Here is a 13,651-nt window from a genome sequence, read left to right as displayed (position 1 = left end):
ATTTTAAGCAGCCAGAACCCTTGTCACACCTCCGAGGGCCACCCTGTACCTGCCACAAAGGCTGCCGGGGTCCCCAGTGTCACCCATGGGGCTGCAGCCTCCTGCCTGCTCTGGGATTCCTGCCTCTCACCTCCACGTTGCCCCCTGCTCCCATCGCCCCACGCGTCCGCAGAGGGGCACAGGGTGGGCGCTGCTGCCCTGGCTCCCCACCGGGGCCGCGGGGCACATGGCACGGGAGCAAACCTCAGCCCTCCTCCTCAGCCCCTTTCTCCCCAACCACCACGAGCAGCAAGGCAGCGACTGGGACCTCATCATCCCTGGGCAGGGGGCGGGGGTAAAGGACAGGTGGATGAGCTGCTCAGGGATCTGCTTTAGGAGCAGACAGGGACGGTTGGACTCCATGATCTCAAAGGTCTTTTCCAACCAAACAACTCTAGGATTCCACAACTCCGCAGGGTCGTGAGAGCCAGCACCAACAACTGGAGTCCCGGGGATGGGTCATCCCACTGCTCCAGGGGCCAAACACTGGAGCACGAGCTCCAGGCATGGCTTTTCCCGGGACCAGGGCAGTAGGATGGAGGGGAGGGGGTATGACCAGCCTGGAGAAGGCAGTGACGGTGGAGATGGAGGCAATGGGGGCTGGCAGAGGCTGTTTTGCCTGGAGGAGGCTCAGCTCCCCCCAGCTCTGCCAGGGTAGGATCACTCACTCGCACGCAGACCCCGGGAATAAGCAGGACAGGTGGAGCTGAGCGACTCAGTTGCTTTATTGACGGCCTCTGGCATGCCAGTCACCAGGCTGCCTCACTCGGTGATGTTGCGGAAGGACTGGACGGCAGGGCTCGCCGCTCCCCACTCCACGGGTTTGCGGTATTCACCCTTGGGCAGCAGGTACTGCCTGCCCCGGTAGTTGGGATGCTCATAGAAAACCCAGACGCCTTCCAGGACTCTGCAGGCATGGACCTCACGCATGTGCCACTCCTCCATGATGGAAGGGCAGTCTTCAGTGGCTTCAAACATCTTCCCACCAAAATCTCCCTTCTCAAATATCTGGATGTGGCCCCGGCCTCCACTTGGCTAGAAAAAAGGAAGAAAAAAAAATCATAAAATCACGGCATCGTTAAGACTGGAAAAGCCTTCTAAGCTCATCCAGTCCAACCACCAGCCCAACCCCACCGTGTCTACTAAATCATGGTCCAAAGTGCCACTGCTACAGGTTTTATAACCCCTCCAGGTATGGGGACTCCACCCCTACCCTGGGCAGCTTCTGCTGTGCTTCACCACTCGTCTGGTGAATAAGTTTTTCTTAATATCCAATCTAAACCTCCCCTGGCACAACTTGAGACCATTTCCTCTCATCCCATCATTTGTTACTTGGGAGCAGAGCCCAGCACCCACCTCACCAAAACCTCCTTTCCAGGAGCTACGGACAGTGATGAGGTCTCCCCTCAGCCACCTCTTCCCCAAGTTAAACACCCCCAGGTCCCTCAGCGGCTCCCAGAACCCCTGGGTGCCAGACCACACCCTCGCAGGGCACTGGAGGGGGACACCAGTACGTCCCAGCACCGACGGTCACCAGCAGATGGGAGCCGCGCTGAGGCACGGTCAGAGCAAGGCTGGGTGCACCCAACCCCAAAGCACGGCAGGACAGGCTGAAGGGCTCGGGGCAGCCCCCAAAGCACAGTGGGGAAGCAATCAGGTAACTCTTGACCAAGCATCACATTGCAGAGGGAAGAAAAGCACCGAGCCAGAGCTCAAACCCCCACCACAGCCCCAGTTTTGCAGAGCGGAAGGAATGAGGCCACGTCGGCAAGGGCTGGGCTCTCTACGAGGCAGCCTGCCCGTCTCGCTGCTGCCTTGAACCCTCCAGTCACTCTGCGTGAGCATCGGGAGAGCTGGACCCCCTCTGCTCCCCGCTCCTCCAGGCGACGAGGAGTTTAATGAGCTGCTGACCCCAGCTGGGTTGTATTCCAGAACACAGGGTGGGTATTTTCCGCTGCGATTCAAAGCACCACGTTGCCTGAAGGCACTGCAGCACTTTTAATCTGCAGCTGCCTGGACACTGTCTTTCCCCGCTCCCCCAGCCGAGCTCTGGGGGGGTCTCTTGGATGCATCCACTGCTGCTTCTCCAGGGTGCTTTGACCCAACCCCTGCAAGGCCCAGGCGCGGGGGGGGGAGTCACAGAATCATGGAATGGGTTGGGTTGGAAGGGACCTCAAAGCCCACCTAGTTCTACACCTTGCCATAGGCTGGGACACCTCCCACTGGACCAGGGAAGCCAGGCACCAGCTGGAGGTGCAGGATAAGGCCCTCGTATTTCATCCTGACAGAGGAAGCTGTACTGCTGTTACATCTCCCATATGCTTCAGCTCCATTCCTTAGGCCAGATCAGAGCACTGATCTAGCTGGAAACTCACCCTGCCCTGCACGAAGGGATTTATATGTAGCCTAAACCCAGCACAGGCTCAAAGTGGCATCAGACCCCCAGGCATAAAAGCAAAACTGCTTTTCAGCTGCGAGACCTGCTCCACACAGTGGGAATCCATGGCTGCACTGCTCCAGCGATGCACGGATCACTGGCAAAGGCACAGCAGCGCTCAGCATCTCAACCCCACACACCCACAATCCCATCCCTGCCAGTTTTAAAGCGTGCTTCTCCACACAGGCTTCCCAAAAGCATCATTCCCTCTCTTCCTTCATCCTCAAGCACTTCTACCAGGTGTAAACGCTGCTCACTGTCACCATTTATCCCATCTGCTGCTGGGGGAAGGCCTGGTGCTGCTGGAGCTTGAGGAGCGGTCAGGATGGGAGATGCCCATCAGCAGGGTCAGAGCAGTCAGCAGGTGAGAGGCAAACCTTGGAGAGACCTGCCCGGCCACCAATGTCCCTGAAGGACCACTACTGGTCCTACAGATACTCACCCGCGAAGCAGTCAAAGGGAGCTGCTTTCATGGAATCACAGAATGTCCTGAGTTGGAAGGGACGCAAAAGAATCATCGAGTCCTTTCCAACGCAAAAGAATCATCCTGCACAGGACACCCCAACACTCACACCATGGGGCTGAGGGCGTTGGCCAAACGCTTCTGCAATATTGTCAGGCTTGACTCCGTGACTGCTTTCCTGGGAGCTGTTTCAGTGCTCCACCACCTTCTGGAGAACGAACCTTCTCCTAGTGTCCCACCTAAGCCTACCCTGGCACATCTTCCTGCCCTTTCCTCATCTCCACTCACCAAACACCTTGCCATTCCCAGAGCACGACTGCAGGACAGAACCCTCTTCAGCCACCCTCTCCAAAGGGGTTCCCGCAGGTCCCAAGGAAGATGGGGGTCACCCACAAGCCTGCTGAAACTCAGTTGTGAAAATTAGAACACCCCTTGGGAAGAGGTCACACTTACTATCTGGACGGCTTTGCAGGAGCCGAGGCGGTCGTTGAGGCCCATCCAGTGGTGGTAATCAGGATACTCCCCATGCATCAGAACGTACATGTTCCCAGAGAAGTTGGGCCTCTCGTAGGCCACCCAGGTGCCCCCATCCACCCGGATGGAGTTGCAGCGGCTCAGATAGGTGTGAAAATCGGGGCAGTCGCTGTCACACTCGTAGGAACGGCCTAGGAAATTCTTGTCTTCATAGAAGGTGACCTGAAACACAAGCAGAGGAAAGAAAACAAGGAGACGCATCACCCAGGTCAAACACGTGCCTGCATCCATATTCTAGCCCAAAATACCTGAAAAAAAGAACCCTTCAGATGTCAAAAAGTCACCAAGCTCAACCACTGAGCAGGATCAATTGCATCCCAACTAGCCCTGACAGCCAACTCACCAGCCTGGCCCCAACACCTCCAGCTGCCACCAACTCCTTGCCTTGCCCAGCACCTGACTCTGTCCCAACCCAAAGCTCCCTCAGTGAAGTCCCTGTCCTTCGCAGCAAGACACTGTTAAAGCATTTCCCTCCCACCTTCTCTAGACCTGTAGTTACTGCATTCTGGCTGAGGGAGCCATAACTAGCCAGCAGGCTGTACTGAGCAGGGTTTCACTTGTGCTGCCTTACCAAGAACTCACAGTGCAACCTTTACCGAGACGGGGTGGTCAGGTCTCTTTCCTCCTGGGTCATCACGCCTTCTAGTCCGCTCTCCTTCCCACTCTAACGGTCCACAGATTGCTTCATCAAAAATCAATGCCAAAAGCCAATCACACCAGTGCCAATAACTAAAGGAGTGCCCCACGGTGGACAGCACAGCTCTTCGGACACTCAAAGGCTGCATTTGCAGTTGGCTGCTTCTGCTTTGGTTGGTTCAAGTTTGCAATACACTGACAAATTGCTGGCCCATCACCACGCTTCTTCCTGCAGCCAGGCAGGGGACCAAAAAGCACTTGGCTTAGGGACACGTCTTCCCTACCTGATCACAACCCAACTCGAAACAATCTCAAGAGCTGGAGAGCAAATCTCACTGAGGTAGCTCCAACGCAGCCAGGTCTGGAGAGGCAACACACACCTTCTTCAAAAAGCCTTGCATGGAAAGACTGCCAAGACCTAGACCCAGACCCGTCCTTTGTACAGCCCCACTTTTAGATCCTTCCAGATGACAATTACTCACCAAGAGCTCCTCTTCGCAATAAGGGTTCCTGAACCACCGCGTCTGTTTTGACTGTGTCCCTTGCTTGCATATGATACTGCGATGCCAGACCATGCCAAAAGTGACCTTAGTTTGACGGGAATTGGGCTCAGAAGAACTCTATCAGCCCAACCACCAGCCCATCTTCCTCCTTGACAGGACATTGATTACTTACTCCAGTGTCTCTCGTACTGAATAAACTGATGTGCGAGTTGATTGATCGAATGCTATGCACACTCAACACAGCATCTCACCTTTTCCAGCCTTCCTGCACAGCATCAGCCCCATCCCTGATGCTGGGTTGTTTGGTAGCATCTGTGATTGCCTCAGCCAATTCCCCCCAAATGCTCCAGAGAGAATTCTTCCAGCCACGATGATTTAAACATCTAACATCGTGGTTAAAAATCTAAAGTGCAGTACTCTGTAATCCACTTCTCCCACCGTTTTTCCATAGCTTGAGTATTAGACACACAACCACCTTTCGGTCCGAGCTGGTTGTGCTTCACCTATGGTGCTTTGGCCACCGGCATTGATCAAACATCACCACTGTTAAAAATCATAGAACAGTTTGGATTGGAAGGGACCTCAAAACCTATCCAGTTCCAACCCTGGATCAGGCTGCTCCAAGCCCCATTCAACTCAGCCTTGAACACCTCCAGGGATGGGGCAGCCACAGCCTGCCTGGGCAGCCTGGGCAGCCTGGGCCAGTGCTTCCCCACCCTCACATGGAAGCATTTCTTACTAAGATCTAAGATCCCGGCATTAGAGCAGGATCCCCACCTGATGCACCTCACTGGCTGAAGCCCAGCGTCCTGATCTACCTCTTTCTCCAACTTAAATCCACCTCTGCTGATTCCACCAAATCGTAAGACCGGTTCCCGTCCCTGGGTTATACTTTTATCTTAGGTGCTGTCATCATTGGGGCATCCTTCCATCACAGCTCCTTGGTTCCACAGAAGGGGGACGCAGCAGCTGCCATTGGTGTTGGATGTCAGGTCTTCAAGCCTTCCATGAGATCCCACTCCACAAATGCATCTTCTCACGCTCGCCGCTGGCACAGCAGCCTCCGCCATCAATTTCCAAGGCATTGAGTCCTGGTGCATTTTAAACCTTCCCCTCCCCAGCTGCTGGGTTTGACTCCGCGTCCTCTGTGGAGCCACACCTAGATGTAACAGCCAAGATCTGGGGAAAGACTAAGGAGGGCTGAGTTCCAGCTTCTCCTCTTTCAAATGCAGGGGATTCAAGCATCTCCTCTTTCTAATGCAGGGGAAGGCTGTCAGCAAAGCAAAGAAACCAAAGTTTCCCCACAACTTACCCCTGATCATTGCTGTACTCGTAGCCACAATCGCGTACAGGCTGCAAATAAACTTACCTTGGCTCCAGCTCTGGACATTTTCCGTTCCAGCCAAGCTCCTCAGTGCTGGAGGAATGTCAGAAGCTGGTACAAACAGCCAGGATGCGAGGCACCCTTTTTATAACGGGCTTGTTTTAAACCAGACAGCCGCTTTGTCATGAGAATGGGATCCAAAAATTGAGTCAGTGATTCTGAGGCTATAGCCGGTTTCCAGAAAAGCAAACAGGATTATGGAATAAAGGACAGCTTCACCATCCTCCTTTTGTTACCATTTGCTGAGTCAGAACACCAAAACTCTGCCAAATGCACTCAAAACACGCAACCCCCTGCCAAGTCCTGGAGGACGGGGGGCAATTTGGCTGCTCTCTCCCTTCCAAGCCTGTTAAACAAGCAACAAAAAACCCAACATCCTCGTCATTTGTAAGGAAGAGACCCAATATTTGTCAGAGAACGTTCCCATGCAGCAAAGGATGCAGCTCAGAAACGGGCAATGTGCACGCAGGGCAGACACCACACGCTTGTGAGGAACAGCCTCTGCGTAGAGGAGCTGCTTCCAAAGCTCACAAAGGAAACATCTGCACAGCCAAGCGGTTGCTGATTTTTATAGCAATGTTGCTCCAACCAGAGCCCAACACAGAGGAAGAAAAGACGTGTGTCTGGCTGTACCCCCTAAAGTGAGTGATTTCATAGAATTACGGAGTGGTTTGGGTTGGAAGGGACCTCAAAGCCCATCCAGTCCCACCCCTGCCATGGGCAGGGACACCTCCCACTGGATCAGGGGCTCCAAGCCCCATCCAACCTGGCCTTGAACACCTCCAGGGATGGGGCAGCACCACTGCTCTGGGCACCCTGGGCCAGGGCCTCCCCACCCGCACAGCAAAACATTTTTCCCTAAGTTCTCCTCTCAATCTCCCCTCTTTCAGCTGAAAACCATCCCCTCGCATCCTGTCTTTGCCCTCCCTGATCAAGAGCCCCTCCCCAGCTTTCCTGGAGCCCCCGCTGAAAGCTCCTCTAAGGCCTCCCTGGAAACAGTCCATGAAATAGAACACATGAATTAGCAAAGAACGTGCCCAAATATCTGACAAAATCCACCAGCATCACAAATCCGACTCAAAACTCATACACCGCTCTCCACGCCTGGAGCTAAAGCCGTTCTTTCAGCCCCACGCTGAGCGGGGAGAGCGAGGATTGCTGGCCCGCACACACCCACACCCCCCCACCAGAGCACGATGAAAAACCACCTCTGCAGCTTTTCACTGTGCTCGCCCAAAGGCTTAGCAAGACAAAGGGAAATGAGTCTGGCACAGCAGCACCCGAAACGCACAGACCCCGTTTCAAATCTGTCAGGACAAGCAGTCTGGCAGCAGCAGCTCTGCGTGCTGCCCCGCGTACGCTGCCACAGCCCTCTTAAATGCAGTCTGATGTGACAATTGGAGAAGGACATGCACAGCAGCATCACATCCTCATCCCATTCCAGGTGTCTTGTTGCCTACAGCTCTTACTGCTAGAACGCTGAGAGACCACTTAGATTATACAATGTGCACCTGCAACCTAGAAACCAACTGTGTGTCCTGGGCTGCATCCAGAGCAGTGGAACCAGCAGGGGATTCTACCCCTCTGCTCCGCTCTGAGAGACCCACCTGGAGCCCTGGGTCCAGTTCTGGAGTCCTCAGCACAGGGAGGACACAGAACTGTTGGAGCGAGTCTAGAGGAGGCCACACAGATTATCCAAGGGCTGGAGCAGCTCTGCTATGAGGACAGGCTGAGAGAGTTGGAGTTGTTCAGCCTGGAGAAGAGGAGGCTGCAGGGAGACCTTAGAGCAGCTTCCAGTACTGAAAGGGGCTCCAGGAAAGCTGGGGAGGGGCTCTGGATCAGGGAGGGCAGTGATGGGACAAGGGGAATGGTTTTGAGCTGAAAGAGAGGAGATTGAGATGACATCTTAGGAAATGTTTTGCAGTGAGGGTGGGGAGGCCCTGGTCCAGGATCAGGAGGTGATTCTGTCATTCTATGAAGTATTGAAGGTAGGAAAGTTTGAATACAAATGCTGTGCTTCAGAACCTTCAACTCCGTGGCTATTAATAAATTAGCACTTCTCTCTCAGCTGCTAGGTTCACATTCCGTTAAGCAGTAAAGACACTTACACTCATTATGCAGGTAAAATCCTTTTCCTAGGACACGTGCCAAGCTTATCCAAGAACTCTGTTTTATTGACATTTGTCAAAACAATGCAAATGTCTAAGAAAGCAAATTCCATAAAATCACAGTGCTTAAGTGCCATATTCATATTAAAAAAATCAATTGAATTTCATTCATTAAAAACAATCAAACATTTCCTTCTCCCATCTATAAAAACCCCTGCAGCTGGCTCATATCCTAAAGACGCTACCGACGGCCAAGGCCCTGCGTCCAGCTCTGCTTGAATATGTGGACACCGCAGCCTCCCCACTAACGATCTGTAACGAAGCATAATTGTTCATCACCCTCCAGCCACACGCTCCTTCTCAGCCATCAGCAGAATCGTTACAGTGTGCTCCGGGAAAAGCAGCGGTGATCAGAAATCCTAGAACAGTCCCATCCACACAGAGGCCGGCATCAGATCCATATCCAACGTGTTCGGTCAGGATGGCCGCAAAGTCCAAACGAGAACTGTTTTCACTACGCCACTGCCTGTACCCAGAACTCTGTAGCAAAACCAGAGGAGCAAATTTTACTCCAAAGAGCAAAGAAAAAGCAACTCAAAGACTAAAGAAAAGAGGGGAAAAAAAATCCAACCAACTTTCTAATGGTTTGAAAAAGGCAATGGCAGAAAAGCACAGTCAGGGCTAAACCACTTCTGCTCAGGAATGAGGAAGACACGACAGAGTAAGAATTGTTAGAAGTCTCACTAGATTCTCTCAAGCAAAAAGCATGCAGGTAAGCACAGACGTTAACACCCACAGCCGTTCAAATTAAGTTCTTACATCCAATTACGTACAACGTCCCCATCTTCCTTTCCAGGCAGACACAGATGTCACAGAGTAATTTAGGCTGGAAAAGCCCTTGAAGATCATCAAGTCCAACCATAAACCTAACGCTGCCCTGCTTCCACTGCCTGTGCATTTCCCTCTTGCCCATTCGTTGGAACATCAGATCTTGATTCAGCCAAGCTCCTGTCTTGGCTCCCTTTCCTGATTTCTTACACCAGGAGATCAAAAGCTCTTGGGTTGGAACTGGATGATCTTTAAGGTCCCTTCCAACCCAAACCATTCTATGGAAAGCATCCTTAAGGATCAACCAGCTCTGCTTCCTTGACCCCAATGGCGGTTTCCTGGGGTCTTGACTTACACCTTGAAGAGTCGGGAGCTTGCTTTCCTAAAACCCAAGGTCCTGACTTTACTCTTCACCTGACCCCTATCCCTCAAGAGTGCAAACTCCTGAGTACAATAGAATCTACATAAATAAGACAGACTGGATTTCGCACAAACCAAACAGCACACTTACAGAGAACAAGGGAGGTGCTGAGCACACAGGGAACAGATTCCAATTGGAAAGAGGTTTTGACTGCAAAATAAGAACTAAAAACCAAATGCAAGGGACTTGGAAGAGCTTCCACTGAACAGCCACCTCCCTCCACTTCTGCCTCCGCACACAAACACAGGATAATTCTTCCAGACAGAGAAAAATCAAGACAAAGATGCCCTCTACTCACCCTTCCTTGGCTTCTGCTGTACAGGAACCCAGCACTATCCTGCTGCCTGCTCGGAGCCAACTGCGGGAGGGACAAGGCTATCCAGCTGCTGACGGTTCCCTGTCTGAACCAGCCATTCATAGAACTTGTTTTCTACCAGCATCTGGAACTGTTTCCTCTGATCCCTGAAACCAAAAGATCGGCAGGGAAGTATGTAAAGGTCCCATTTATTTACAGTACTTTACTTCCCACCTCACCTTCAATACCACAAGAAGCATCCATATCTATCGGCTAAGAGCTCGGCTTGGCTCCCAGCCTGCCTGAACTGGGAACCATGGAATGGTTTCAGTTGGGAAGGGACCTTTTCAGTACTCTGAGGTTCCTTGCAATCCATTCTGCGATTCTATGAACCCGAGATTGCTAATTAAGGACACTCTAGAAACGGAATGCAAGACTCTGCTCACATAAACCGGTCCGTGAGTAAAGCACTGCTGATGAAACCCCTCAAATAACTCTCCTGTTGGTAGGGCTGAGCTGAGATGCGACTCACTTGGTCAGGCCTGCCTCCTTCACTGTCCTCTGCCAGCTCTGCACCTTCTCCTCTCGCTGGCTCAGCATCTTCTGATAGGCATGGGGAAGCCCACCCGGCGTCTCCGTGGTGTCTCCTTCCATCTCAAAGGGAATCACGAAGGTGTAGAAGTCCGAGGGTGGCAGGAGGCGGAAGACACTGGTGTCCCCGCTCTCCTTGCACACCAGCATGGGGCTGTCCCAGTAGTTGGGCAGAGTGGCCAAGCCCACCTGAGCCATGTGGTCTTCCAGCATGGGATAATGGGTGTGGAAAGGGGCAAAGGTGACTGCTTGGTTCCCCAAGAGGATGAGAGGCTGGTTAGGTGTGAGGATGTAAAAAGTACAGCCGGTGGTGGAAGAAAGGCACAAACGGTGGCAAACCACAATAACCTTGACGTTGTCACAGCTGTGGACGTGAACGGACGTTTGCACTGGGCCAAGGACAAAAGTGCTATTCCGGCACTTCTCAATGGTCACAGACCTGCGGAAGAACAAGAGGGCATGGACACAGTGAGCAGAAACAACTGCAACCAGGACTTTTGCCCCGCTTAGTCCACCTAATGAAAACTCAATGCTTGAACAAACTGGCTGGAGACAACTAGCTATATCTTGGAAGAAGAAAAACTCACCGGAGAGGAGAGAGGAGGTAAATGAAGGACTCATTGCAGCGATGAATTCGTACATGAGCCCCCACCAAGGTGTCTGAGCTCTTGGCCAGTGTCTGCTTGTACACCTGGCTCATGATCACCATAGGAGACACCTCGGGCACCACACAAGTGCTGCAGGCAATCTTTGCTCTCCTGGTTGTTCCTTCAACTGCAAAATGAAAGTTAAACAATGCATTTTAAATGGAAAAAGAGCACAAGACTACACACAATTCTTGCAAAAACATGGACACAATGGTTCACTGTCCATATCACTCAGCAATCCCTTGAGAAAATAATCAGCCAAAACTTCAAGGCTGGAACCATCAAACTGCAAACACTTCGCGCCACCATCTGTGTCCAGCGGGCAGATCAGCAGAACGCACTGGCCGTAAGTGCCAGAAGCCAGGGCACAGCAGAACATTAAAGTCACCTCAAGATCAAAAGTGATCAAAAACACCTCCTATACGAGGACAGGCTGGAAGAGTTGGGGTTGTTCAGCCTGGAGAAGAGCTCTGGATCAGGGAGTGCAGGGACAGGACAAGAGGAAACGGGTTTGAGCTGCAAGAGGGGAGATTGAGATGAGATCTTAGGGAGAAATGTTTTGCTGTGAGGGTGGGGAGGCCCTGGCCCAGGGTGCCCAGAGCAGTGGTGGCTGCCCCATCCCTGGAGGGGTTCCAGGCCAGGCTGGATGGGGCCTGGAGCAACTGGATCAAGTGGGAAGTGTCTCTGCTCATGGATGGGGGTGGGGCTGGATGGGCTTTGAGGTCCCTTCCAACACAATCCATTCTGAGTCTCTGAAATCGCTCACTTTTCTACAAAGGCCTTCTACCTTGCTGCGCCCATGCGAGTTTCTTCCCAGACTTGAGGCAGGCAGTCATTCCAAAGGGGTTCGTTGTCAGTGATGCCCGCAGCCAGCTCTCCAGCTTGGGGAAAGAGAAAGCTTCGCAGCCCTTGGAGTAGCCATTCTGCCCATGGCAGGGCTGCCAGAGGGCGAGCTCATGCAGGGGATGGACCACCCTGGATTTGCTTGTGGTCCCTTCAATAAGGAAGCTGAGGGCACAGACGGCTTCGCAGGACACCAAGCTACTGTGGGTGGGATGGAAGGAGGCAGACAGCTGCTCCGGCTCCAGCAGCAGCTCCAGCATATCCGAGAGGTGGCTCAGCACAAAGGTGCGGTGGTCCTGATCGTTCCAGTTCTGAGTGGGCAGAAAAACACAGAAGAGCGGGGTGAGTTCTCACAGATCTGCCAAGTTCCACCGACAGCACACAACACACCCTTGCCCATGCCTGTGCCAAGAAGGAAAGCGAGTCAAATGCGGCAAGCTCCGCCGCTCGCTGCTCCTGCTGCTCTGCTCTTCCAAAACACAGAAGGGAAGCCAGATTCATCAGCAACCACCCACCCCTCAGGAAAAGCATTTTGTCCTAACTCCAAATACCAAATATTTTATTCTAGAACGAATCACAGAATGGTTTGGGTTGGGAGGGAGCCGCCTTGTTCCCTTGTTCAGCCTGGAGAAGAGGAGGCTGAGGGGAGACCTCATTGCTCTCTACAGCTCCCAGAAAGGAGGTTGTGGTGAGGGGGTGCTGGGCTCTGCTCCCAACTAACAAGGGACAGGACAAGAGGAAATGGCCTCAAGCTGCACTAGGAAGGGTTTAGATTTGTTATTAGGAAACATTTCTTTACCAAGGAAGTAGTGAATCCCTAGCAGAGGCTGCCCAGGGCAATAGTAGAGTCCCCATCCTGGAGGGATTTAAAACCCCAGCTGATGTAGCATTTAGGGATGTGGTTTAGTAGTGGCATTGGCAGTGCCGGGCTTACAGTTGGACTAGGTTATAGTGAAGGTCTTTTCCAACCTAAATGACTCTGTGACCCCAACTCAGACCTCACCACAGTGGAATTACACCCAATTTCCAGCCCCTGGGAATAAACCAATCTCTTTCAAGGCAGGACTCTGCAGGTTCCAAACATCCCCACGAGGAGTCCTACGCACCCCCAAATACCTTATTCGCACTGGCGGACTTCCCGGTCAGGCCGGGCGCCTTGGTCCTAGCGCTGGGCCATTCCTCCCCAATCAGAGAGCGCCGAAGCGAGACCTTGTTCACTTGCTGAACGTAGAGGAAGAGCAGGAACTGTAGCGTGTCCACCGACAGCTGGCGCAGAGGGAAGAGAAAGAGGCGTCACTACGGGCCGGGCGCCCTCCGCGCCCCCCGCCCGCCCGGGCCGCGGCTCCTGCCTCGCTCCGCTGCCGCTCCAGCTCCTCGGCGCTGCCGCACGCCGCCTCGGCCTCGGCCCGCTCCAGGCGCCGTGCCGCCTCCGGTTGGAGAAGACTGTGGAAAAGCTGGAAGTAGAGCCAGGCGAGCTCGCGGCGCAGCTGCAGCTTCCCGCAGGCGATGTGCCGCCAGCGGGGCCACGGCAGCTGAGGGAAGCAGCCGGGCCGCGCCCGCACGTACGCCGCCATCTTCCGCAGGTAGTGAGGCCCGAGACGGGCGGGCGGCGGCGCAGGCAGGAGCCCCGCCACGAACGGCTCCGTCCTCACCCACAGCCGCACCGGCGCCGCCATGGCAGCCACCTCCCCCACTTCCGGCAATGGCCTCCACTTCCGGCGCCAGCCCAGGCGCGCACCATAGAGATGGCCCTTCTGTCCCGCTCGGAGGACTGGGCCTCGCGCAGTGGAGCCGCTCCTCATTGGCCTCCGGAGCGGGGGCGGGAGCGGGGGCCGCGCGCTCCGATTGGCCGCCGCGCGGGGGCGCCCCTGCTCCGCCTGCGCTGCGGGCGGGGCTCGGCCGCCATTGGCCGCGGCGCCCAC

General features: G+C 53.9%; 2 protein-coding genes across 4 annotated transcripts; both read right to left on the bottom strand.

Moving 5' to 3' along the window:
- Positions 1 to 762: 762 nt before the first annotated feature.
- Positions 763 to 6,871, bottom strand: CRYGS (crystallin gamma S). Of its 2 annotated transcripts, none has more exons than XM_054074081.1 (3): positions 4,592 to 6,871; positions 3,393 to 4,470; positions 763 to 1,074 (listed from the first exon to the last, which is right to left on the bottom strand). In XM_054074081.1, exons 2-3 carry the CDS (start codon positions 3,702 to 3,704, stop codon positions 802 to 804), a joined length of 585 nt encoding a protein of 194 aa, XP_053930056.1. In that variant the 5' UTR covers positions 3,705 to 4,470; positions 4,592 to 6,871; the 3' UTR covers positions 763 to 801. The 2 variants fall into 2 exon arrangements, with proteins under 2 accessions (XP_053930056.1, XP_009568458.1); XM_009570163.2 differs by having other exon boundaries at positions 3,393 to 3,635; positions 5,982 to 6,871.
- Positions 6,872 to 7,931: 1,060 nt separating this feature from the next.
- On the bottom strand, positions 7,932 to 13,453 carry TBCCD1 (TBCC domain containing 1). 2 transcript variants are annotated; one of them, XM_009570186.2, is made up of 7 exons: positions 13,079 to 13,451; positions 12,846 to 12,995; positions 11,674 to 12,040; positions 10,827 to 11,013; positions 10,181 to 10,678; positions 9,652 to 9,815; positions 7,932 to 8,644 (listed from the first exon to the last, which is right to left on the bottom strand). In XM_009570186.2, exons 1-6 carry the CDS (start codon positions 13,403 to 13,405, stop codon positions 9,686 to 9,688), a joined length of 1,659 nt encoding a protein of 552 aa, XP_009568481.2. In that variant the 5' UTR covers positions 13,406 to 13,451; the 3' UTR covers positions 7,932 to 8,644; positions 9,652 to 9,685. The 2 variants fall into 2 exon arrangements, with proteins under 2 accessions (XP_009568481.2, XP_053930025.1); XM_054074050.1 differs by having other exon boundaries at positions 7,933 to 8,644; positions 13,382 to 13,453.
- Positions 13,454 to 13,651: the final 198 nt, after the last annotated feature.

The sequence above is a fragment of the Cuculus canorus genome, chromosome 9 (assembly GCF_017976375.1).
Source record: "Cuculus canorus isolate bCucCan1 chromosome 9, bCucCan1.pri, whole genome shotgun sequence".
Lineage (NCBI taxonomy): Eukaryota > Metazoa > Chordata > Aves > Cuculiformes > Cuculidae > Cuculus > Cuculus canorus.
Note: the sequence above shows the minus strand (reverse complement) of the source record. Positions and strands in the feature narration are given on the sequence as shown.